Source organism: Zeus faber, assembly GCF_960531495.2.
Source record: "Zeus faber genome assembly, chromosome: 1".
Lineage (NCBI taxonomy): Eukaryota > Metazoa > Chordata > Actinopteri > Zeiformes > Zeidae > Zeus > Zeus faber.
Genome location: NC_137193.1, coordinates 12,302,330 through 12,325,153, shown reverse-complemented (window position 1 = coordinate 12,325,153; position 22,824 = coordinate 12,302,330). Strand labels below are relative to the sequence as shown.

The window sequence follows — 22,824 nt, the reverse complement described above, 5'->3', positions numbered from 1 at the left end:
CATCCTTGTAATCGTAATTCAGCCCCTGCGTTCTGTTGGAATTCTTTGAGGTTTTCCCACGATGGGGTAGTTTCTATGGCTTGCGCCTGCAGTGTCTGGTTGCCTTTTCTGTGCAGCACGTTTTGCCGTTTTTTACGCCCGGTCATTCCCTTGGGCAGTTGGGTCAGTGGTGGCTTCCAGAAGAGCTTTGACCTATTCTTTGTTTAATATTGGGTTACTGTCTGATTTTAAAAAGCCCCTTCCCCAGGGCGCCGAAATCGTGAGCGACCCCAAAAGCGTATCGGCTGTCGCTGTAGACAGTAAGAGAATGTCCTGCAACCATGGTGCAGGCTCCTGTCAGGGCATACAGTTCTGCCTGTTGGGCAGAGAAGTGAGGTGGGAGTGGGTTTGACTCTACCAGGCCGTTATCATGGACTATTGCATAGCCTACTTCCGCCTCCCCTGTGTCTGGGTTTCGAGAAGCTGAGCCATCCACATACAGTGGTACCTCGACTTACGACTGCATCTACTTACGACTAATCCAAGATACGAGTAGCCATAGTCGCGAAATTTTGTATCGACTTGCGACCGACTGCTCCAAGATACGACCGTGGAGATTTACAGTCGGTGCGTCGGCGGCCAGTCAGCAGTCAGTCAGCAGTCAGTCAGCAGTCAGTCAGCGGGCAACCTACATTGTGGGTGCACATAGTTTGTGGCTCATCGATATTTTTTTCATGTGTACTGTGTTTGTGCTGTGTATTTTGTTTATTTTCACCCTTCATGATTTCATAATTTATATGGGAAAAATCGCTTCGAAATACGACTGTTTTAACATACGACCGTTCTTATAGAACGGATTACAGTCGTAAGTCGCGGTACCACTGTACAAGATATGATCACTGTTGGGGAGGGGTGTTTCTAGTAAGTCTGACTGGTCTGTTCTGATATCACCGCCGCACAGTCATGTGCTTCCCCGTCCTCCTCTGTTGGCAGGAGGGTGGCTAGATTTAACACAGTACGTCATTCAAAGGTGATATGAGGAAGTGAAAGTATGTGAGAATAGTGGAGCTGTCTGACCGGATGCAGATGGACTGTTTTTTGTTGAATTAGTATGGTTGCTGTGTCAGTCTTGCATAGTCGTTATCCAGCTCCTACAGTAGCCAGTGCAGCCTAAGAATGACTTAAGCTGTATTTTTGTTCGAGGGCGAGGTATTTTTAGAATCGCCTCCCACTATCTCAGGGCCTATTTCCTTCCCTTTTTCTGAGATGACGTGACCTAGGTATGTCACTTCTGGACGGGCTATTTGTAGTTTTGATTTGCTTACTTGGTGGCCATTTTTTGCAAGATATTTAAGCAATAATACTGTGTCCATTACACCTGCAGCCAAATTTATTTTCATTACTATTAATAATATTATTGTTTTTGTGATTTTTGTTAATATTAACAGTGCCTTGTGTCCTATTATTATATTATGTGCGCCATAGGTTTTGCCCAGGAAAAACAATTCCAGCTTAATCCAGTGGATGACAAATTCGGCAACCGCGTGACTCTGGTGTCAGACACCCTGTCAGTCCCGTGCGACGTGGAGAGAGACTCGACGCACGGAAACCAAATCATGTGTTATACCAGGTGCATACCTTGTTCACGAATATTAAACTGTGTAGCCTCTTTGGAGAGTTGCATTGCCATTCGATATAAGTGCACATTATTTTCGGTGTCAAAGTTATATGTTTTTTCTCCATTTATTTTGTCTTTTCTCCATCCTGTTTCCTTCATCCCTGCCACAGAGCCATGCCGGCGAATCAGTACGTGGTTCACGTCAGTGTGGACGGCGTCCCGTTCCACGACAGCAGGATTTGCAGAGGAACGTACAAACCATACCATTGCAGTTTCTATGTAAGCACAGCACAGTTTCATGGGTAGAGTGTAACGCAAAAAGATCAGTTCTGTTCATTATACGTAAATGTGTTTTATTACTTGTTAATACAATTTTACCATTGCAACGGTATATTATTTTCAGACCCGCTGGTATCGTACACCGACTATCTCCACCATCAGTCCATCCAGTGGTCTGCCAGGTACAGTTGAAGTGACGTTTTTTAATAGTCTTCTCATTGGGATTTGTGAGCCAGCCCCCCAGATTTCACAAAAAAATTTAACTTAACTGTTACTTTAACCATATAAAACTCACAGGTACCTTGGTTACCATAAGAGGACGGATCTTCTCTGATGTGTATGGAAGTAACACAGACAAAAGCTCAAATGGACTCAATGTCAGATTCCTGAGGTAAACATAAAAAAGTCTCAGTCTCAATGAATTAATTATTATTGGCCAGTTATTATTGCCTGCTGTAAATATCTAAAACAAGTGGTAGTATCTCCAAATTGACATCTGACTCCTGAACAGCTAATAAATAAACTAAAAGTAAACTAAACTATATTAAATATTAATATAATTATATTACTATAATTTGCTGTTAAAACCATGCAGCTAATTTCATCTTACACCACAGCATCAGCTTGTTCTGACCTGTTTTAAGGAATGTTCAGCTAAAATTTACATTACAACATCCTGTTGGTTTGCAGATAATTACATTATTACATCGATAGCTATAGTGCACTTGGTTTTTTACTTGACTTTCTTTAATCATATACTGTATTGGCTCTTCATTGCAGATCCTACATGGGAGGGATGGCCTGTGAGCTTCTGAAGCTTAACTCAGACATACTGTAAGTATAATATTATATTGTTTTATATTATATGATATTTCATTACATTACATACATAATATTATATTATATCATATCATATCATATCATATCATATCATATCATATCATATCAAATTATATCATATTATATTATATTATATTTTATTATGCTAATGTATTTACAGATACCAGCTGAGGTTGGACAGTGTGCGTTCTCATTGGGGTTACATGAGCTGCAACATGACTGGGACATATGTGGGTAAGACACCGATGGTTCATCAGTCACTTGAGAGGATAAAAAATAAAAGATCACTCCTTTTTTAGACCAGATGTTCCAAATCAACTTTTTATACCATATTGTTTATTGTTGTTTTTTGTTGTTGTTTTATTTCACAACAGGACATCAAAACCTGAGTTACATCCTGGATGCTGACTTTGGAAGGTACCTGCCGAACACTATCACACTGATCCCGATCCTTTTTAATTGTATTTAAATTTTAAACTCTTTAAAATGGTAATCCATAACATAGCCTTTGTTGGGTGTATTACACGACATCCCAGAACACAGTTTGTTACTGCGTGGGCTTTTTTCCAACATACAGGTTTCCCCACGTGTTCGCTCTAAGACGGTCACTTTCTTTTGCCGAAACAATGCCAAAAGAAAGTGACCCTGATACATTGAATTGCTGTATGTAACAAAGTGCAAATTATGAGATTTTTAACAAAATAATCTTCGGGATTACCACTTTAAACAGGCATGTCAATTAACTTGAAATATTTCTTTCTAATTCCAACTCCGCTAGAGGGAATATGGCTTAGGGGGTAAGCTGTAAAACAGAGTCCAATTCAATTTGCTCTTTGCCTTTCAGGAGTTTAACGGAGAAGAATCAACACAGGGTTTCCAGCCTGAACAAGCTGTCCATGTTTCAAACCTTCGCAGGTAGGTTTCCCTGCGGAAGAAGCGCCACCGCGATTCGTGCCCGTTCATGTTTTATGGGGATGTTTGGGAAGTGTTTGTGCATATTTTCACTACTGTATTGATACAGTGGGGCAGTGGAGTTCCTATGTTATTATGTACAGCATATATGTGTTATTATACGGGGGAGTCTCACTATTTCCCATAAAAACTGACAGTTTCTTGTGGTATTTTTGTCCAGAGGTGACAGGAGTGTCTCCATCTGAGGGCAGCGTGTTGGGCGGGACGCTGCTGACCGTCCACGGCCGCTTCTTTGACCAAACCGATCACCCTGCACGTGTTCTTGTGGGAGGTAAATAACATGGCAGCTGTGGGACATGTGACGGGAGCCACCGACAATCCCGTAAAAGTAAAATTGCGGCTCTGGCCAGTAAGACTGTCAACGCAGTGAAGGTTTATAAGCGTTAAATCTACTTTGTCTTAACGTCCGATCCCGACGGGGCCGAGAGAATCGTTAGGTAGGAGGCTCTCTGCTTTGACGGGAACTGGTTGGGAGAAGTGTAGGATTGCAGTTAATGGAGGATCTGTGTAATCTCCTCGAACACTGACACTTTCATTTTGAAATAAAGTGTGTCTTAAATGAAAGTACCGCACAAGGGGGAGTGTAAGTCTACCAAAGGGGTCTATTTTAAGGGCTAGTTGAGAATAATTTTTCAATTAAATAAAATAAACTTTGATCCGGGATTTATCTTCTTTATCAAAATATGTCATAAATAGATTAAAAAAATAAAACAAACATTAAAGACAGTGGTGTATTATGAAGATTATCCCCATCATGTCCCCCGTCGTGGAGGGCGGATCAAAATTAGACGCAGATTCATGTTGAGCAAGGTTTAGAATTCAGTGGTGCAGCCCTACTCTAATTAAAATAAAAACCAAGATAAAGTAATCCCTGGTTAGCTCTAAGATTTTAATTTGATCCCATCCTTAATTTAATCCTCACTGGTGCAACTGTACAAAGTGTTGATGCTGAGCAGCGAGCGCCGTGCAATGCGTGACAACACACAGTCGTTTGAAAACGGTGGCGTGAGGGACCGTCTTTCAAGCAGGTCTTTGGCATTCCTGTGTCCTTCCATTTTTCATCTTAAGCATTTTCAAACCATTGCTAGTCATGAGATACTTTCAAGTCAAAGTTTTATATACAGTTTTATGCTTTTTACTGACATTACAGTGGCTGTTAATGGTTGTTACCATTGTTTGTGTGCGTTCCATGTTTGTATGAGAGATAGATGCTCACAACCTCTTATCGCTGCTTTTTCAAAGGCAAGCCTTGCGAAATCCGGAGTGTATCTGATGACAGGATTACATGCATGACTCCCCAGCACCAGACGGGCAACATGACGGGCTTCCCGGGTGAGAACACGCCCTTCTTCTGCCCGTCCTTTTATGTGTTGAAATCCATGACGGACACAGTGTCTGCACTTTTGTTTTGTGGTTGTTTTGTGTCTTATCTCAAGAAGAAATAGTTCCCACATCAAAGATGCGACAGGTGAGCTTCTGTGAGGGCTGGAAAGTAACTGAGTACTTTAGTTCAAGTAAATTGCGAGACCTTTTTACATAATCGCCTAATCCCCATTATTTGAGTTTCCTTCAGTCGGGTTTAGGCTATAACAAGTCAAATTAGGAGCAGATGACCATCTAAGGAAATCCTGGACGAGCTGACGTCAGCTTGTGCAGAGAGTTATGGTGGTCATAGTGTTCGGTGAAAATAATTCCCTGTAAGCACAATATGAATTAGTGCTGGGAAATAAAACAATAATGATAATTATTGCCATATTTCTTTCTTCTATATCAAAATAAAATAGACTGGATCATTTAGATTTAAAAAATTGCAGATCTGTCCCTTGCCGCGTTCGGCAAGTTGCAATGGAAAGCCAATCAGTTTGGACGATCTGAAGCTTAACTTTTCCGTTTGTCGATAAAGAAATGAGCCCCGCCCGCAGGTTGCGCTTGTAAACACACACGTTCAAAACTCGGAGGAGAAGCAGAAAGATGATGTATCGTTGACCACAGGGCCACATACCTCTATAGTTTGCCGTTTTCTTTTGGGATATTTAAGTTCTGACCCAAGGCAGACAGTGAAGATCCATTGTGTTGGAAAATATGTCGACTGGACTACTCCTGACGAAAACACCACAAACTGTATTATTTATTTACACCTGCCTGCCATATGTATTTTGTTTTTGAGTTGATCTAAATTTTGTTCAAGTGAAAAGTTAATTAAAACAGCTGCACTTGTTACTTATTCTGACCTGCCAGCCTGCACGCATGTTGTGTACCACCCACACAATTCTTGGTCAAAATACGCAGGTAAGAAATGTCTACACAAAAAAATCCCTGGGATTGGACCAGGTGCTACGACCTGTGGTTCTGTAACCCCTCCCTCTCCTCTCACTCTCTAAACACCCACTGATACGCAATGCAGCCGTACTTTTATCATCCAAAAATGTGACCGTAATGTCAGCCGGTTTTCAGCTTGATCGTCCATGACCGGTGAGCGGCCGATCGGTGTCAGATATATCCAATTCTGTGTACAAATTTACACACCCGATAAGGGGCTCATGTATTCGTACTCGAAAAAATGTTGGGATAAACTGATGGAGTCATTTAACTGCAGTGACCAACGCCACGGAAACTCACTGTTACACTGTTGTGCTACTCAAAATATTTTCTCAAGGTTGGCAGGTCTGCTTATTGTTCACAAACTGAAATTATTTGATTAAAGTTATATTTGTAAAATTTATTTATTTTTTAAATGGCGTCAACTGACAGGACCTATTTTATTTTGAATATTCTAAAAAATATATCATATACCTACAAGCCTTCATGATTTCATTAATTGATATAGCCTGCCTATCAATTATTTTTAAGCTCAATAAACACAGATACTATTCGACAGGAATCTCTCCCATTTGTCCAGAACGTTCTTCCAGGACACGTTGACCAGCATCAATTTTTTCAAATGGAAACTCTGCTTCAAATACATGTTGTTTAAAAGCTGACTCCCACTACATTTTGCCTCATACCCGTTTTCTCTGCAGGTGGCAGGGGCTTGAAAATGCAGCTGTGGAATGACACAAAACCCCGTTTGCTGAGTGAAATAATGACCTACAACGAGAGCAAAAAAGGGTACTGGACCCAGTGGGTCGACTCCATGCCGTACACCTTCCCCTCGCTGGACATGGTCGTCACGCGGTCTAGAGGCTTCTTTGTCCCTCCGACAACTGAAAACTACACCCTGCTCCTGAACTGCGACGACAGATGCGACTTGTACTTCAGCAACACCAGTCGACCACAGGATAAGGTATAATAGTAAAACAAAAGGATCTGTAAGTTACCGTAGTATATGAATATGTTGCTAATATACTGATATGTGTTACTGCAAAGTTGCGGTATTTTCTCCGGATGACTAACAAATGTAATATAAAGTCATGTATTGTAACAAATTTTAATGTTATGTTATCTAATATAATATGATAGGGTTCGTTTTCTTAGTCCTTGTTTCTTTGTTTTTTGTTTTTTGAGGTAAAAGTTGCACATCAGCCATATTACGCGAGGCCCAACACACTGCCGACACAAAAGTCAGAGCCAGTGCTCCTTGTGAAAGGGGAAGCGTAAGTAGCGCAGCTCCATTTTTCCGTCAGAGAATGTCAAAGTATATTATTCAACCTTCTAGAATTTCATTACATTTTTTTATTCACGTTTTTTTTAATAAACCTTGATAGCTACTACCTGGAAATCCTCCACCAAGAGTACAGAGGGAAAGGCGGCCTCAACCTCGGGATCTTCAGATCTTCAAGCCCGTTCACCGAAGACCAAACGGACGACGCCGTCAACGAGCTCCAGGCCGTCGTGGCAACGTATGATGTCAGAGATGAGAAACAGGTGAGCAGTTGCAAGGACTTTACTTCTATACTTAACCTACTTAACGACCCAGCGCAACTCGCCAACAGGCCCAGTGAATGAGGGGGAAAGAGGAGAAGGACGATACAGTATAATCATTCTGCGTTAATAGAAAATTTTGATGTAAAATAGTATAAAAACATTTGGTTCCGTGCAAGGTAACGACAAGATTCTTTATTCCCAGCAACTGTCGCCTACAGTCCAGTAGTTGATTGGTATTCCTTTCCGAAACATGTGGAAACACTGACCCATATCTCAGCTCCTTCCAATACTCTGGTTCTCCCCTTCCTGATTGGTCGGAGCTGCTTTGAAATACTTTGCTCGGTTCCGAAGTCTGCAAACTAAAACATGAGTTTGAAATGAACGTACACACATCTCATTTCACAGTGAAGAGATGATAAAGCCTGTGGCGTGAATTGACAGTCCGTCCCACCTCTCTCTCTGTCTCTCTCTGTCTCTCTCTCTCTCTCTCTCTCTCTTCCCCCCGTTCACCATTGTCCAGGTGATCACTTTTGGGTCTTGGCCCAGCGATGTTGCTCCAGTCAAAGAGGTCCAGAGGGTGACAGTGGACAGCAGCTGTGGCGGACAACTCTGTGGCAACTCTTTCTTCAGTCTGTGTTACGGCGAAGCAAAGACTGGTGAGGATGATGCCAGGCAGAGCCTCGGATCTAATCCAATGTATTTTACACCAAAATTTGCCTATGTGCAGGTGTAAAATAGGCGTTGGACTCCGTTCCCATTGCCAGTGGAAGAGTATGCCTTTCTTTTTTTCTGGTGTGTCACGTTCGACATCACCGACATGCCACAAAAGGTGTCATGTTTCCATTGGGATTGGGAAAAAAAATAATAGAAAGAAGGGAGCGGAGATGCTGCTCTGGCTCAGAGCCCGGTGGGGAGCTAGTGGGGGGTTCTCCACTCTGTGGGGACTGCTATGACTGACCGGGTTCAGGTTATGGTTAGGGGTTAGGGTAAGCGTTAAGGGTTAGGTTTAGGGTTAAGGGGTTAGGGTTAGGTTTAGGTTATGGTTAGGGTAAGGGGCTAGGGTTAGAGTTTACGGTTAGGGTTGGGGGAGTAGGGTTGGGGGGGGTTAGCTTTAGGGTAAGCGCACACAGAGTGGAGAACCCCCACGCTACCCACCAGTCTCTGAGCCGCTCCAGCAGGGTTAGAGTTTAGGGTTAGGGGGGGTTCGGGTTAGGGTTAGCGCACACATTGTGGAGAACCCCCACGCTTCCCGCCGGTCTCTGAGACGCTCCAGCAGGGGTAGTGCGGGCATGTATACTCCATGCTGCCTTCGGCTGTTTTTTAACCCAATCACACTGGAAACATTACACACCCTGTGGAAGTTCCGCTAATTTTTGCCCCGCTTTCGGACATTGGCGCTTAAAATGAAAGGGATGTCTGTGTACTCCAGTACCGCTCCAAGCCGGTCTCCGAATCAACGCCGCCGAAGGACCCGAAAGATGTTGAACGTGACACATCAGAAAAAAAAAGTATAATTTTAAAGTATTTTGTTTGTTTGCAATGAACATCAAATGCATCTTTAGTTTCAAAAGCTGCAAGTTCGTGGGAAATCTATCGATCTATGTGATCTATCTGTTATCCAGCCCAGTAAACAGCAATATCCCCGTGGACAGGATTCATTTGCGTTGCCGTTATTCTCTGGGCTGTGAAATCTCACAAAAAGTTTGGGTCTTAAAACATTCAATAGTATATTTTAAATGTAATTTTAGTTCAGTTAGCACTTTTATCCAAATTAGTTTGGATTTGCTTGTTGGCTTTTCATGACACTGCACAGGGTTGAAATCCAAACACTGAACCTTGACCTTGTTCACGCCACCATGTTGAGAGAATTGTCTTGCTGTTATTATGCACAGTGGGATGGTATGGATTTTTTGAATCGATAAATATTAATGAACCAACATTATACGATGAACATGAAAGAATATACGTTGTGTTTCCTTGGTGCAGGTCCCATTGCCGTGAGCGCTGCAGCGGGCACGGTGGAGGCGGCTCTGAACGGCTTGTGGTCCATTCAACCCGACACGGTGCAGGTCACCAAGACGACCCACAGTAACGGATCCCACTTCACCGTGACGTTCCACTCAGAAAGGGGTAAGCGGGAGACGCGGGGCGACGCTGAGGTAGAGTGGCCGCGATCCAGCGATCAGAGGATCAATCCCTGGCCCCTCCTGGCGCCACATCAGAGTGTCCTTGAGTGGGACACTGAGCCCCCAACCGCTCTCTCAACCAGCAGGTGTGCGCCTTGCACGGTTGCCGCCGTCGTGAATGTGAGGCATGTGTAATCCAGTCCAAAGATATGGTCAGGACTGAATTCTAACATCCTGAACAACTGGCCACCTGTTTTTATCCAGCTTACAGCTCGATAATAACTATATATATCTAGACAGCTCCTCTTTTTTAAGGCACATTTAAACGCATATTCATGTCCTAGTTTTTTCTCAGTGCTCTCAAACATTACATTTTTTTTTATTTTATTTTACAATCTCATATATTTTCCTCACTCATAGCTCACATCATAATAGGTCTACTAACAGACTAAACTGTATTTACTCAATGCAGGGGACTTTGAAAACCTTCAGCCCCTGGTTCTGGGCCCCGACACCAACGTCACAGTGGCCGAAGTCACCAGAGGCAGAGGGAACATGGCGACCTTCACCCTGCTCTGGGATGGGATCCCCACAAAGCCCATCCCCGTCAACGCATCAGAGTCTGAGGTGATCAAACTCCGTAAATACCTTAAATCCTTCAAATGCTGGACTTTGAGGTGAAAACCATCTTCCATCTTCCATCTTCCTAATTTGCTTTGGGCCTGACTGGGCCAATATACAAACGTTTTTTTAATTTCCAAAGGTCAGATGTCAACTGACATTCAGGATAAGTTTACCAATACTTCATACTTTATATAAATATTTTCTACTCAAGGTGTTACTCAAACCTTTTTTCTCCAGCATCTTAGATCTGTTCCTAACAATTCATCGAAAAAATAAAACTCACAATTAAATTTTCGTGCTTGTCATTTTGTTTCGGTTCTAGATTTGGCTCCGTGAATACATGATAGAAAATAACAACACACTTTTTTTTGGTATGACGTGAGCAGGTGCTGTCTGCGCTGCAGGCCGTGTTGGCCGCTGCGTGTCCCGGTGAGATCCAGACCGGGGAGAGCGCCGACGTGGTGTATTTCAGAGACTTTGAGCGCGACAGATCCCAGGTCAGTGCTACAGAAGTTACATTTACTTTTGTACATTTTTATCGCGGTTTTGCAAACAAGAGCTTGAAAAATGTGAAAATGTATCAGTTCATTTTTCTTTCACTTGAACACAATTTCATTTAATCCAGAGGTCTCTTTCTTTTTGGTAAATGACCATAAACATTTGACTTGTGCCGGCTTTACCTTTCTCATCATGTTGTTTGGTTTTTCTCACTAGTACAACGGGGATTCAAGAGGGACGCCTGTGAACGACACGGAGGCTTTCTGTGGCATTTGGTCACTGAGGAACCCGGAGATTCTCTTCATAGACAACTATCCCACAGAATCCAAAGGAACCTATGGAGCCATTCCATTACAACAGTATAACACGGTAACACCTATGGCACACCAGACCTGTATCGTTAACACTAGATCGGACCGACGAAGGGCCGTACCGGTGGAAAATTGTGTCGCTTAATTTTTCCGTGTCTGTTAAAGCAATGATGCTTGGGCATTTTCAAATTGAATAAACAAAGTAATTAAGTAACTTTGATTAAAAAAAATAAACACATCTTACTGTAGTCCTCGGTGGGACCAGGGGATCATTTTAAGGAAGCTTCCTTAGTATATTGTCCAAAAATTCTCCAAAACCAGAAGAGATGTGAGCTATGATCCGGAAAAATGCTCATTAATGTAAAATATGCGTCCTGTATTTGACACCGGTACTGTACGGTCTTTTTTAAGATTCCTATACATAGAACATGTTCAATCATAATAAAAAATGTGGCATGTATGTGTGTCCCTGCTTTCCAGCTTTGCTTTGCCTACAAAGGAAACCTGAAGGATGAAGTCGGAATAAAGTTTAGATACCGCAGCAGTCAGAGCGAAACGGTGACGGCGACCATGAAGATCACATCTGTCTTCCGAAAGGGCCAGGCGTAAGATTTTTTACATTTTTATCGTGGCAGGGATGCACTTACAGAGTTCTTAAAGACATCTATATTTTGAGACTTATTTTCTGTCGCAGTAGTGCAGACACTATAGGAGCTCAGACTTGAAAGATTCTCTCAACCCGAACCTATGTTGACTCTTTCGCTGTAATGCCACTTAACAACCCCACATTGCAAATCAACGCCACTCCCTTTGAAAATGCTGTGTGGGCGTTACTCTGAGCTTAAGGGGCATTATGCTTGGTGAATTTTAAGGCTCAGTGCCACATCATATTTTCCCTTCTTAGGCTGAAACCACGGAAAAGGCTACTATAAACCTTGCTATTTCTGATTTTAGATTTTGCGTGTTTTTGTCATTCCCTTCAATAGTTTGATATCGACCAACCATACAATGTTAGCAAAATGTGATTTTGATTAAAGCCAGATAATGTCAAACCAAAACAATATTCTCACAAGAGTACGTGACCATCTCAAATCGAATGACTGCCAGTGATGGGACCACGCCTTAACAAAGAGATTTCCCGTGTGGTTCTCGACATCAACATTTGTTTGGAACACCAAAATCCTAGCAAGTCCTTTGGTGTGAGCTTGGAGGGAATAGCACTTCCTTTTGCACACAGCTTGACAAAAATTACAACGTGCACATTTTTGTTGATGTTATTCTCCTCCACAGATGGAGTTACAAGTGTATGGAGCTGCTGAGCTCTCTGCAGACTAATTTCTTTGGGAGCAGATATGAGCTTCTCCACCTCTACCTGTACAAGGACGCCTCCGGGGAGGATTTCTACGTGGACGCCTTGTACCTTGGAAAGAGGCCCACCACAAACGATGAATTTGGTACACTTTTTTTACTATTAATTTGTAGTTGCTTGGCCCAATTTATTTCAAAGATAAAGATTGTATTTAATTTGAATAAAAATGTATGTTATTACCTAATTTGTTATTATCATTTTATTATTATGTTTTATTCTATATTATAGGTTTATTTTTATGAATGATTATTATGTTATGTTATTAATTAAATTACGTTATATTATTAATAAAATTAATAATTTCAGTACAGATCCAGCTGAAAAGATTTTCTAAATAGCATTGCAGTACAAGGATAACATTTTTTAAATGTGGTAATTCATTTTGAGGCCTTCCATTTCAATAGCAGAACCAAAATAGGTCTGAAAGTGGTATTATCAGTGATTGTGATAGTAATAGTAATGTTTTTGTTATTTGTTCCTTTGTCTATCAGGAGCAATGCACCAAATTTAGCCAAAAGCACACCTGTAGGGCCTGGATAGTAATCATGGAACACAGGCCTGGACTCAAGCAAATTTAGATTTCACCATCACAGTTTTATCTTCCTCCTCACACACTATTTTGTAGCCGTTATCCAGAAGAGACGGCGCCCAGCGTTCGCCGTGTCCGGACGTTTCTTTGAGAACGTCACAGTGAGCAGGGTCCCGGAGACTAACTCTTCTGGGCTCAGCTATGAGATCACTGCCAGACCTGTGGGCTGCGCTTCTGGCTTCCCTCTGCTGGAAGTTGCCTTCCTACAGGTAACCGATAAAGTTAATTTATTTTTCAATTCGGACGGTCCGTCCAACAGGACAGAAACAGCAAAACGCCAAAAATGTCAGTGATTCACCTTGATCCTGTAAGGGATGCCTGTTTTGTGATTGTGATCCAGTTTCCCAATGTGGACTGTCTGCACATTTCAAAAGACATGGAACAATATGGCCGCTGTGATCGGGACAGGGTTTTGGCAGGCCTTTGATATCCTGGGAGCGTAGCATTAGAGGCTCCAAAATGATTAATATCTGACTCATCTTGAGGTCGAGGTGTCTGGCAATTATACATTTGCCTACAGCAGATGACAGCGATACTGACTGAAAGAGCGGGCGTGGAAAGAGAATCGGCTTTGGCTGTGGCTTACTGTCTGTCTGACATGTTTTCCTGTCTGCTGTGTCTTCTGCAATGACTGGACAAATGTTATGTATTCCTTTATTTATTCATCCAGTCCTTCATGTATAGGTAAGCATATTCTCGGGCAGTGGTTCTCAACGTGGGGGGCCGGGTACACCCGAGGGTCCTTCGAGAGTTTCCAGGGAGTCTTCAGCAAAATCCTTAATAGTTAAACTTCATTGACATTGCAGACACTGGAGTCATTAGAGAATGTAGAATAATCAATGTTTTGATCATAATTTCACTAGTTCCTTAGTTTCATAGCTCCCAGAGACAAAATCCCATCAAAAGCCGTCTGTGGTCTCATGTGTACTAAATTAAGGGTCATGGATATGAAAAGGTTGAAGGTCACTGTTCTTGGGCAATGCCAAGTTACTTTTAAATATTTTCAAAGAATCTATGAAAAATGTATGTAAATAATAACATATAAAAAAAAGCTGAACAGTTTTTTTCATTAAACAAATTTGATCTTTTGTCCTAAACACCTCCACAAAGTGCACCTAACGTCGACGCCGCTTTCTCCCCCGTCTCGCAGAGGTTGTCCAACAGCACCGGCGACATGGCGGAGTTCAGGGAGGGCGGAGCCACCATCACCGTTACTCGTCTTCACAGGGCCACGCCTCCTCTGAACGGGACCTTCGACGTGGAGATTTACGGGAGACGTGTCGAAGGTATATCCCACTTGGTCGGCATGGTTTAGGCTCTTACCCTGGGGCCTTGATCAAGCCCAGTCTTCTATCGTCCCCAACACTGTTTACAGCAATGATAATGAAAACACACACGCACGTTACCACACGACAATCCAATACACAGCAGCTGACGTCACACAGCCGGGAGGGGAGAGCTTTTGTTTCGCTATACAATAATTGGCTTTTGTTCAATAGCTACGCCAACAAAGTCATAGCTAGAAGTGTAAAAGGGTTTCCCATTTCAGAGTTGATATTCAAACGGGTTCAGGTTTCACCAGGGTTGGCTTTGTATAATTTCGGTTTTGATGCCCAGAAGAGAGTGACTTCAACTCTGACCGGGAGTATATTTGACGGTCACATCCGAGCGCCATGCGTTCAAACTGAATGTGTCGTTGCTCCCAGGGAGGTTATTCTAAAAACAGAATTGGCTGTGTGGCTCACATCTAAAGCAAGCCTTTCAGTATTGAATATTGCTTTTAAAATATTGACCTCAATATTGACCACGATAGGCAAGTGCAAGGTATGCGATATACAGTGGACTATAGATGTCATTGTGATAGTGTGTTTACAACGATTTATGATGCTGACTATTCTGGGGTTGACCTGACCAATACTCCCTGTTAGGGTTATCGGTGGACATCAGCGAAGAGGACCTCAAGTATACTCTGGAAGGCATTCCGGAGATGGGCCAGGTCAAGGTGATGCGGAAAGGAAACTGCAGACGCCCCGAGTGGTTGGTCAGGTGGCTGAGTGAACCTGGAGATCAGCCTCTCATGCAGGTCAGACCCCCACACGGGGCTTCTGGGACATGTAGCATGTGATGATATGAAGCATGTCAGACGCCGCTTGATGTCGTTTGTGCCGCTTTCATAACAGATCAATGACTCGTCAGTCGTGGGCAGCGACCCAAAAGTCAGCGCGCACGAGAAGACAAAGGGAGGCCTGTCTATCAGAAGCCTGACGGGAGATTTCCTGCGCGTGTGGGAGTCCAAACCCCAGGTAGGTACATTGTCTTGGTATATTTAAACGACCAGAGTGTTTGGATGTCTCCCTTCACACCCAGGAAGTGTTTTTTTTCGGGTTTTTTTAATTATTATAAAAAAAAAAATTTTCATGTTGTCTGTCCCAGTTAACACATTTTGCACTTCACTTCACAGCAGCTTTGTGCGACAGCGAGGGTGACGGGGAAATGGTTTTGTGGCTTGGTGTTTTTTGACCCCACGTCAGTCCAGTAGTTTAAAATACGGTACAAAATTATGGAAAATGCTCAGTGCGAAAAATAACCTTTTATTTTATAATATGAAGTAGTAATTACACATGGCTAAATGGATACTCCAGTTTTTTGGGAAAGTAGCTTTTTGTCTGTTGAACCCAGATTCAGATGAGAAGGTCAATACCAATTTAATCCTTGTGTGTCCAGTTTTTATTTTTTACTTGTCACAAAGAGGCAAGATGTATCCCTTAAATAACTAAGCTTTTTGAGATTCTGCGAGGTATATTTACCTGATTTCACTGGAGCTAGGCAGTTTGGTCCCCTCTGTAGCCTTAGACAAAAGCAGATTTCCCCAAAATCTGGAATATCCCTTTCAACTGATTATTTCAATCACTGAGATTTAATGCGATTACGTTTCTGTCAATGGACAAATACATTATTTGATCAGTTGCTTTCATGCCTATCCGGGGCATTCTGGAGCCAGTAAAAGCAGTTATTCATGTGTGGCGGTTTGTTTTCTTTTTCTTTTTGGCATGTTGTATGTTTGTTTTTGTTGACTGTTTCTCCCTCAGTGAACAACCAAAGGTGCAAGGTTCTCAAGTTCTCGGTTGCTGATTTGGGGTCCTGTGCTTGTGCTTCCAGGTGGTGGTTTTCATCAACGGTATTCCGTCCAACTGCTCGGGTGGCTGTGGGTTTGAATGGTCAGAGGACAAGACCCCAGTTGTGACTGGAATCAGCCCATCCCAAGGTGCCCGATTTACTCCTCTATGAGAATATGTTTATTCACTATTATGACTGGGGATTGGGCAGGATCTCACCATTTGATTTGATTTAATTACAAATGGTCACGGTTGGATTCAATATTGATTCAGTCCGATATCAATGAGATGGCTCACGATACCATTGTGTATCCATATACTGTATAGACATTTTTTATTTAATGACAATTGCGTGAGAAATTTATTACGAACGTTTTTCACTGAGCAAATTCAGTCTAATATAGAAATTTTATATTTCAATTCATTTTTGACTCTGGTGGCATTTCATTAAAAGAGGAAAATTGTTATATAACTTCCAATCAGAGTAAAAATATTTCCAAATTGATTCCAAAATGTAATACTAATATATCATATAGGATTACAGATTTGATTTTCAATTTCAATATTTGTTCTGAAAGAAAAATAATAAAATATTTTTTGTGCCATGTCTCCATCTAAAACATACAAAAGAAAGTGTTTTGTTGTTTCAGGATCCGATGGCCTCGGGACTCTGCTGACGGTCACTGGGACTGGTTTCAGCAACGAAAACGCCTCCATTATGGTCGGACCAGCAAGATGCCAAGTCGAGCAGGTCACATGTAAGGGAAACTGTTTTCTCCCTTATGTTATATGAGAATCTCAAAAAAAATCCATCAGTTCATGATTCGTTTAAGGGGACCTATTACACTGCTTTTTACACAAGCTAATATAGGTCTCTGAGGTCCCCAAAACATGTGTTTGAAGTTTGTTGCTGAAAATACCACTCAGATTATGCATTCGAGCCATTCTAACATGCCTCTATAACCCTCTTATTCCAAAACGGCTCTTTAAGTGGGAGGAGCCACCCTCCCGAGGCCCTGAGTTCTGTGAGCCAATGGGGTTTGAGCATGGCTTCTGGGTTTCGTTGTATTTACTCCTTAACTTTCACAGATTTCAGTTTATCAGTCCAGCATAATCTGTTTCTGAACAAATTTGAGGCGAGACATAAGCAATCTGGTTGCTGAATCTTCACTTATATTCGATCTACGAGGCCTCGTCTAAAAGTTATTTACGACTTTCGTTGCCGTGCTCCACGCTTGTGGGAGAAATGAACACTGCGACACACCGGGACTCTCTCGGAAGCGGGGATCTTTTGTTTCATGTAAACGTCGGAAAATAAAATAAATTAAAATAGATAAATACATCTACAATTAAAAAAAACACAATTTTTATTGGTGCAGAGGGTAGAAAAAACCTTTGGAAACCGAGCGGTCGGAAGCCTGAGCGTTTTGTTTACAGCGATTACTTTGTCATTAGTTTACCTCATTATTTGACACTTTGAACATCCGACATTGTAACATAATATATATGAAATAAAATAAGGAAAAGCATAATAGCTCCCCTTTAACTTACTATGAAGTATCATTAAGTAATAAAATATCTGTAAAATCAAAAAGAAAGCACTGTATTTATTTTTTATTGTAGTTTTGGAGGTATTTTTAAATCTTTATTTTTTTTATTGTGTTCCAGCCACCACTCAGGTGTGCAGATTGGGAAATGCCACTGCTGGAATCTACCCAGTGTGGGTTGCGTTCCCATCCCTGGGCCGTGCCCGCTACACCGGAAACGCCGTCCTTAACTTCACCTACCAACTGATAGTGTCCTCTTTCTCCCCCATTTCTGGGAGCGTGGCAGGTACTGTATGTTTGCCGTACAGTGTGCTGAACTCATTTTTAAAGGAAATTTAGCACAGCAGAAGAAATACATAAATTACGTTTTTACTTAAGTAAAAGTACAAATACCCTAACACAGAATTACTCTGGTGGAAGTGAAAGTAACACAGTGACATTTCTACTTAAGTAAAATAATGCAACTACTTGGTCTTAAATGACCTTATAAATATTAAAAGTAAAAGTAATTGGTATATGCAGTGGGCTGATATAACAGAGTCTGTCATATGGTATAGAATACTACTGTATGAGGGCTTATGCAGATCCTACAATTAAAATTTACAGAAAATAGTATAGGTGGCGTCTCAATACCATTTGCAAGGATATACAAATACGATAATAAATCCAGATTTTTAAATTGTGGCTAAACTTACACAACTGTGTTAGAAAAGCAGTAGAGTAAAAAAGTACTTGCTTTGGTATTTGCTTTGAAACGTGGTGGAGTAAACTTTTAAAGTCTCCAAAACCGAATGAACATCAGAAAGAAATATATACTTAAGCGCAGAAGTTGTACTTTGTTTCTTTCCACCACGCCACAAAGAAACACGAAGAAGAGACACCGACGGGAAAAATGACGAACATGTTCATAAGCACATGAAAGAGTGTGCCACGACACACATGCTTCTGTGACTTGTGTATATAAAGGAATTTGTTTTCATGAACACACGGACGTCACAGCAAGCGTGACGACAGTGAACAAACGGGGACTGAGGTCTTCACCGCGCCACAAACAAATGCTCATGCAAAATGACTTCGCTCCCAGTGAAGAGCTTTTGATCTTATCAACATGAGTGCACGTTGTGTCCTCCACAGGAGGAACGCTGCTTACGATGAGGGGGTTTGGATTCGGCAGACGCATCATGGTCTCGGTTGGCGGTGCGGAATGCAAAGTGGTCCACGCTCGGGACAACGAGTTGAAGTGCAGAACTCCAGCAGTGAGTATGCAAACAAAATACAAAACAGTACAAAATAAATATGTAAAAGTCTTAAAACAATTAACCGCATAATTAAGAACATTAAGGAAAATATTATTAATATATACTGAATATAGATGTATGAATATAGATCTATATATACAAATGAAATGACTTAATTATTTTAAATTTAATTATTTTTTAATTTAAATATTTTTGTTCATTCAATTACATTTATATGATAGAATGAAACATATCCAATTTAAAAAAGCAAACAAAACAAAAAAGGCATTGTTTATACTGTATTTATTATTTGGTATCATGTGTAAAAACACTTGGGAAGAGAAAACCGTTTGCATTGCATCTATGCAATCCTACAAATTTTAATGAAATTCGTAGTTTGTCAAAATTGCAATGTCCAGGCATCTCCGACAGCCACCGTGTTGCAGAAGCCATGAACCACTGAGAAGATGATGGTGATAATGACATTTTTTAAATCTAGGCACTTGCGGGATCGCAGGCGGTCAAAGTCTCGGTGGGAAACATGAGCCAGACGGCGGCGAGTTCCTTCAGCTACGATGAAAACCTCACGCCCCTGATCACAAGCCTGAGTCCCAAAAATACCACCGTTATTGGTGAGTTAAGAGAGGACTCCAGATGGAGCCTTTGTGATATAAAATAATGTTTATTAAGTATTTCAAGTAGATCGGCTCAATGGATTTTTGCTACATGTTCATTTGAAAAAAGTAATACCAGCAATAAAAACAAAGTGAAATCAAGAATCCAGCTTGGGCGGCTATTGTTTCCAAAGGTCAATAGAAATCTTAGATGTCTCATTAACTCTACGCTCATGATCCATGGTCCACTTGGCCCACAACATTTTGACAATGGAAAGAATAGGATTCCGTGTGTTTGTTTTGTTGAAAACCAAAACGTCACGCAGTGTCTCCCAGGCTACGTCTCCTATTAATGAAACACAGAACTGCCCATTGACCAATAACCAAACACTTGTCATCAGAGATGTTTTTTTGTATCCGTCACAAATGGGATATGGGTCCAACACCAGGATTAAATCTGACACCGTCCATACAAAAATCTGAAACAAAGGGACATATCAAACATTTGACATAATTATAGAGTCTGATTTTGTTCTTTTTTTTAACATCTGTGCTGCTTATCTCTAATGAGGAAAAAAACAATCATTCCAGGTTTAGTAAATCTTACAGCAATTTTCCTTTGCAGCAAATAACAAGGGGCCAATATTAATATTGCTGACATGATGTCATGTCACTCATCAACTCAACCACCATTGATACTGACTTAATTCGCTTCAACTTGATGTGGTGCCGCTCGTTAGCGGCAGCCTGCACAGGCGCTCCTCATTGATAATGCACATTTAAGTATCTTTATCTGTTTTTTTTTCCATATACATAACTCTATTCCCTTCTATTTTGTACCCCCGATATCTTGTATTATTTTTTTGAGGCTTATTTAATTTTTATTTAATTGTATTTATATTATTCTATTCACTAACTGCATTCCGTTTTAGGAATCAGTTGGTTTGAATCCTGTTGAATCTTGAATCTAATACCTTGAAGAGATCATTATAATGGAAATGACCATCCCAAAACAGCTCAGAACACGACGCGGCGATCTCATGTTCATGTTCCACACGAGAAGAAGAACAGCACGTGACTCCCCTGTCGTCAGGTGTCCCTTTCTGTTTTGTGTTTTTCGGTTAGTCATACATCCACCATTGTCTGCATCGTGGGTTTCTGGCATGCAATCCATTTTCTCTGTCACCCGGAGCCTGAGGGGTTCATGGCAACCTTTTGTGATGTCTCTCTCTCTCCCTCTCTCTCTCTCTCTCTCTCTCCCCCTCTATCTGTCTTCCTGGTCATTTGGTTCCATTGTGGCAGGAATCTGAGTTGCAGGTTTGATCTGGCGTTGGCTCTCGGGCTCTATTTATAGATTCCGAAAGGCACGTCAGGAAATATTTACACTGTGCCAGACAATGCACCACATGTCGTGCGACCCAACGATGTGCTCTACGAAACAAAACAACTGCCAGGTATCACAGCAGCGACGACAAACGCATTGTTGTCCGAGGTGTTGATGACTGAGCAGCAGACACGCAATGTTCGCCACGGAAAGATTTGTTGACGTTGTTGTCGCCGTGTCGAATAATGTGCCGTGCAGGACGGAGGGTTCTCACCGTGCTGGGCTCCAAACTCGGGGGTCCGGACAACAGCAGCGGCGTGTACGTGGGCGGGCGGGACTGTCCCGTGCTGCAGTGGACGCAGACCAACATAACCTGTCTCCTCCCCGCCCTCCCCCCCGGCGTGCACGCGGTGGACGTGCGCGTCGGAAACTATGGAAACCCCCGGACGAGGTACGGCCACGTCGCCCACAGTTCCTCAAGCGCTCCACCCTTGGATGTCGATGGATGAATTTAGATTAGAATTGAAGGGCAATCATCAGCCCCCTCTAGGGAATCACGGTTTTGAGATGGCAATAATTCATGTAAATTCAGCCAATTTACAAGCCCTATTTAATAGCTTGCAATTTTGCTTATGTGTTGCAACTTTTCTGTATTTAACGGCCAAATAAACAGACCACTTAAAATGTTCTTTCCCCGAGAGACAGCCTATGTGACCCCTTTATTTGGAATTGAGATTTGTTTTATAGACTTTTATAGCACAGTATTTACATTTTTTATAACTTTGAGCTTATGGTTTCATATATTGAGTAAAAAAAAAAAAAAAGAATATGACTAAAATATTTCCAGATGTTTCTGTGGTATGCAGAATATGTATTACTTCAGGAAGTGATCACATAATACAGTATGTGATCACTTCCTGAAGTAATACAGTAAAAAAGGTACAATCAATGACAAACGTCATATTATGACGTTTGTCATTGATCGTATCTTTGTTTCTTTTCTTTTAATTCCCACAATGTTAAAAAACAACGTTAGAAAATATATTGTGTATATATATATATATACACAATATATATACACGGTATATATATATTATATATACCGTATATACTAAACTATTTGGCTAAGTAGCTACAACATGAGTGTAGCGATTCACAGTTGCCACTTGTTTGTTGTGATCGAAAAATTTACAATCTTTATACTGAGCTAGACGCCCATTATTTTATATTACATTATAGATCATATTATTATATTTTTATTTTGTATCCATGGCATCTTTTTAATTATTTCATTTAAGTGTCCAACTGACTAAAACCTCATTCCACATAAAAAATGTTTTGATGATCTCCATTTGTGATTGGTTTGACTACAGCAGTGCCCTGAATGCCAGCATTGAATCCATCCTGGAGGTGCACAGTGTGTCCCCAGCGCTGGGCTCTCTGCTCGGGGGAACCGCCCTGACGCTCACCGGCTCCGGATTCAGCACAAATATCACTGACAACAGAGTCTCCATCGGTGAGAAACACAAGCTTGGGAAACTGGAAACAGATTGTAGAAAAGAAAAAACTCCTCGTCAACCAGCCCTTCATCATCAGCTACATCTCAACATTTCACTTCACGGATTTCTGTTGCAAGTTTTTTTCCCTTAAAATGATCCCAAAAGCATATTCTTTGAGTCTTTGGAACAGCTCTTTAAAACAAACATTTTTTATCCATTTTAAGAAAGCATTTTATTACAATGTGTTTTATCCCTTAGCTTCACTTTTTTTTGATCCGTCACTTTATATTTTAATGAGTATATTAATGCATTACCTCTGATTGATGTCCCATACCTGTCCCATACAAGTGGCTTCATATCCATCACAATAACAAAAGTTCTTTTACTAAATGAAAGTTTACTTGGTGACCATGTGAC

The 22,824-nt window shown here is 41.4% G+C and overlaps 1 protein-coding gene across 1 annotated transcript in view; it reads left to right on the top strand.

The window, feature by feature from the left end:
• LOC307234783 (fibrocystin-L-like) overlaps window positions 1-22,824 on the top strand; it is a gene marked incomplete at both ends in the record, with an annotated part of 62,849 nt that overhangs the window by 1,341 nt on the left and 38,684 nt on the right. Inside the window, 31 exons of the mRNA XM_080006646.1 lie at window positions 1,465-1,609; window positions 1,768-1,876; window positions 2,001-2,058; window positions 2,174-2,267; window positions 2,657-2,710; window positions 2,877-2,950; window positions 3,091-3,133; window positions 3,561-3,631; window positions 3,849-3,959; window positions 4,931-5,020; window positions 6,709-6,971; window positions 7,193-7,281; window positions 7,393-7,552; window positions 8,073-8,208; window positions 9,539-9,682; window positions 10,151-10,305; window positions 10,707-10,799; window positions 11,017-11,169; window positions 11,592-11,716; window positions 12,402-12,565; window positions 13,106-13,278; window positions 14,223-14,355; window positions 14,998-15,152; window positions 15,250-15,372; window positions 16,229-16,334; window positions 16,836-16,943; window positions 17,854-18,018; window positions 18,867-18,988; window positions 19,470-19,602; window positions 21,167-21,359; window positions 22,282-22,424. Of these exons, the coding sequence (XP_079862772.1) occupies window positions 1,465-1,609; window positions 1,768-1,876; window positions 2,001-2,058; window positions 2,174-2,267; window positions 2,657-2,710; window positions 2,877-2,950; window positions 3,091-3,133; window positions 3,561-3,631; window positions 3,849-3,959; window positions 4,931-5,020; window positions 6,709-6,971; window positions 7,193-7,281; window positions 7,393-7,552; window positions 8,073-8,208; window positions 9,539-9,682; window positions 10,151-10,305; window positions 10,707-10,799; window positions 11,017-11,169; window positions 11,592-11,716; window positions 12,402-12,565; window positions 13,106-13,278; window positions 14,223-14,355; window positions 14,998-15,152; window positions 15,250-15,372; window positions 16,229-16,334; window positions 16,836-16,943; window positions 17,854-18,018; window positions 18,867-18,988; window positions 19,470-19,602; window positions 21,167-21,359; window positions 22,282-22,424 (3,885 nt within the window). The remainder of the gene's footprint in view (window positions 1-1,464; window positions 1,610-1,767; window positions 1,877-2,000; window positions 2,059-2,173; window positions 2,268-2,656; window positions 2,711-2,876; window positions 2,951-3,090; window positions 3,134-3,560; window positions 3,632-3,848; window positions 3,960-4,930; window positions 5,021-6,708; window positions 6,972-7,192; window positions 7,282-7,392; window positions 7,553-8,072; window positions 8,209-9,538; window positions 9,683-10,150; window positions 10,306-10,706; window positions 10,800-11,016; window positions 11,170-11,591; window positions 11,717-12,401; window positions 12,566-13,105; window positions 13,279-14,222; window positions 14,356-14,997; window positions 15,153-15,249; window positions 15,373-16,228; window positions 16,335-16,835; window positions 16,944-17,853; window positions 18,019-18,866; window positions 18,989-19,469; window positions 19,603-21,166; window positions 21,360-22,281; window positions 22,425-22,824) is intronic.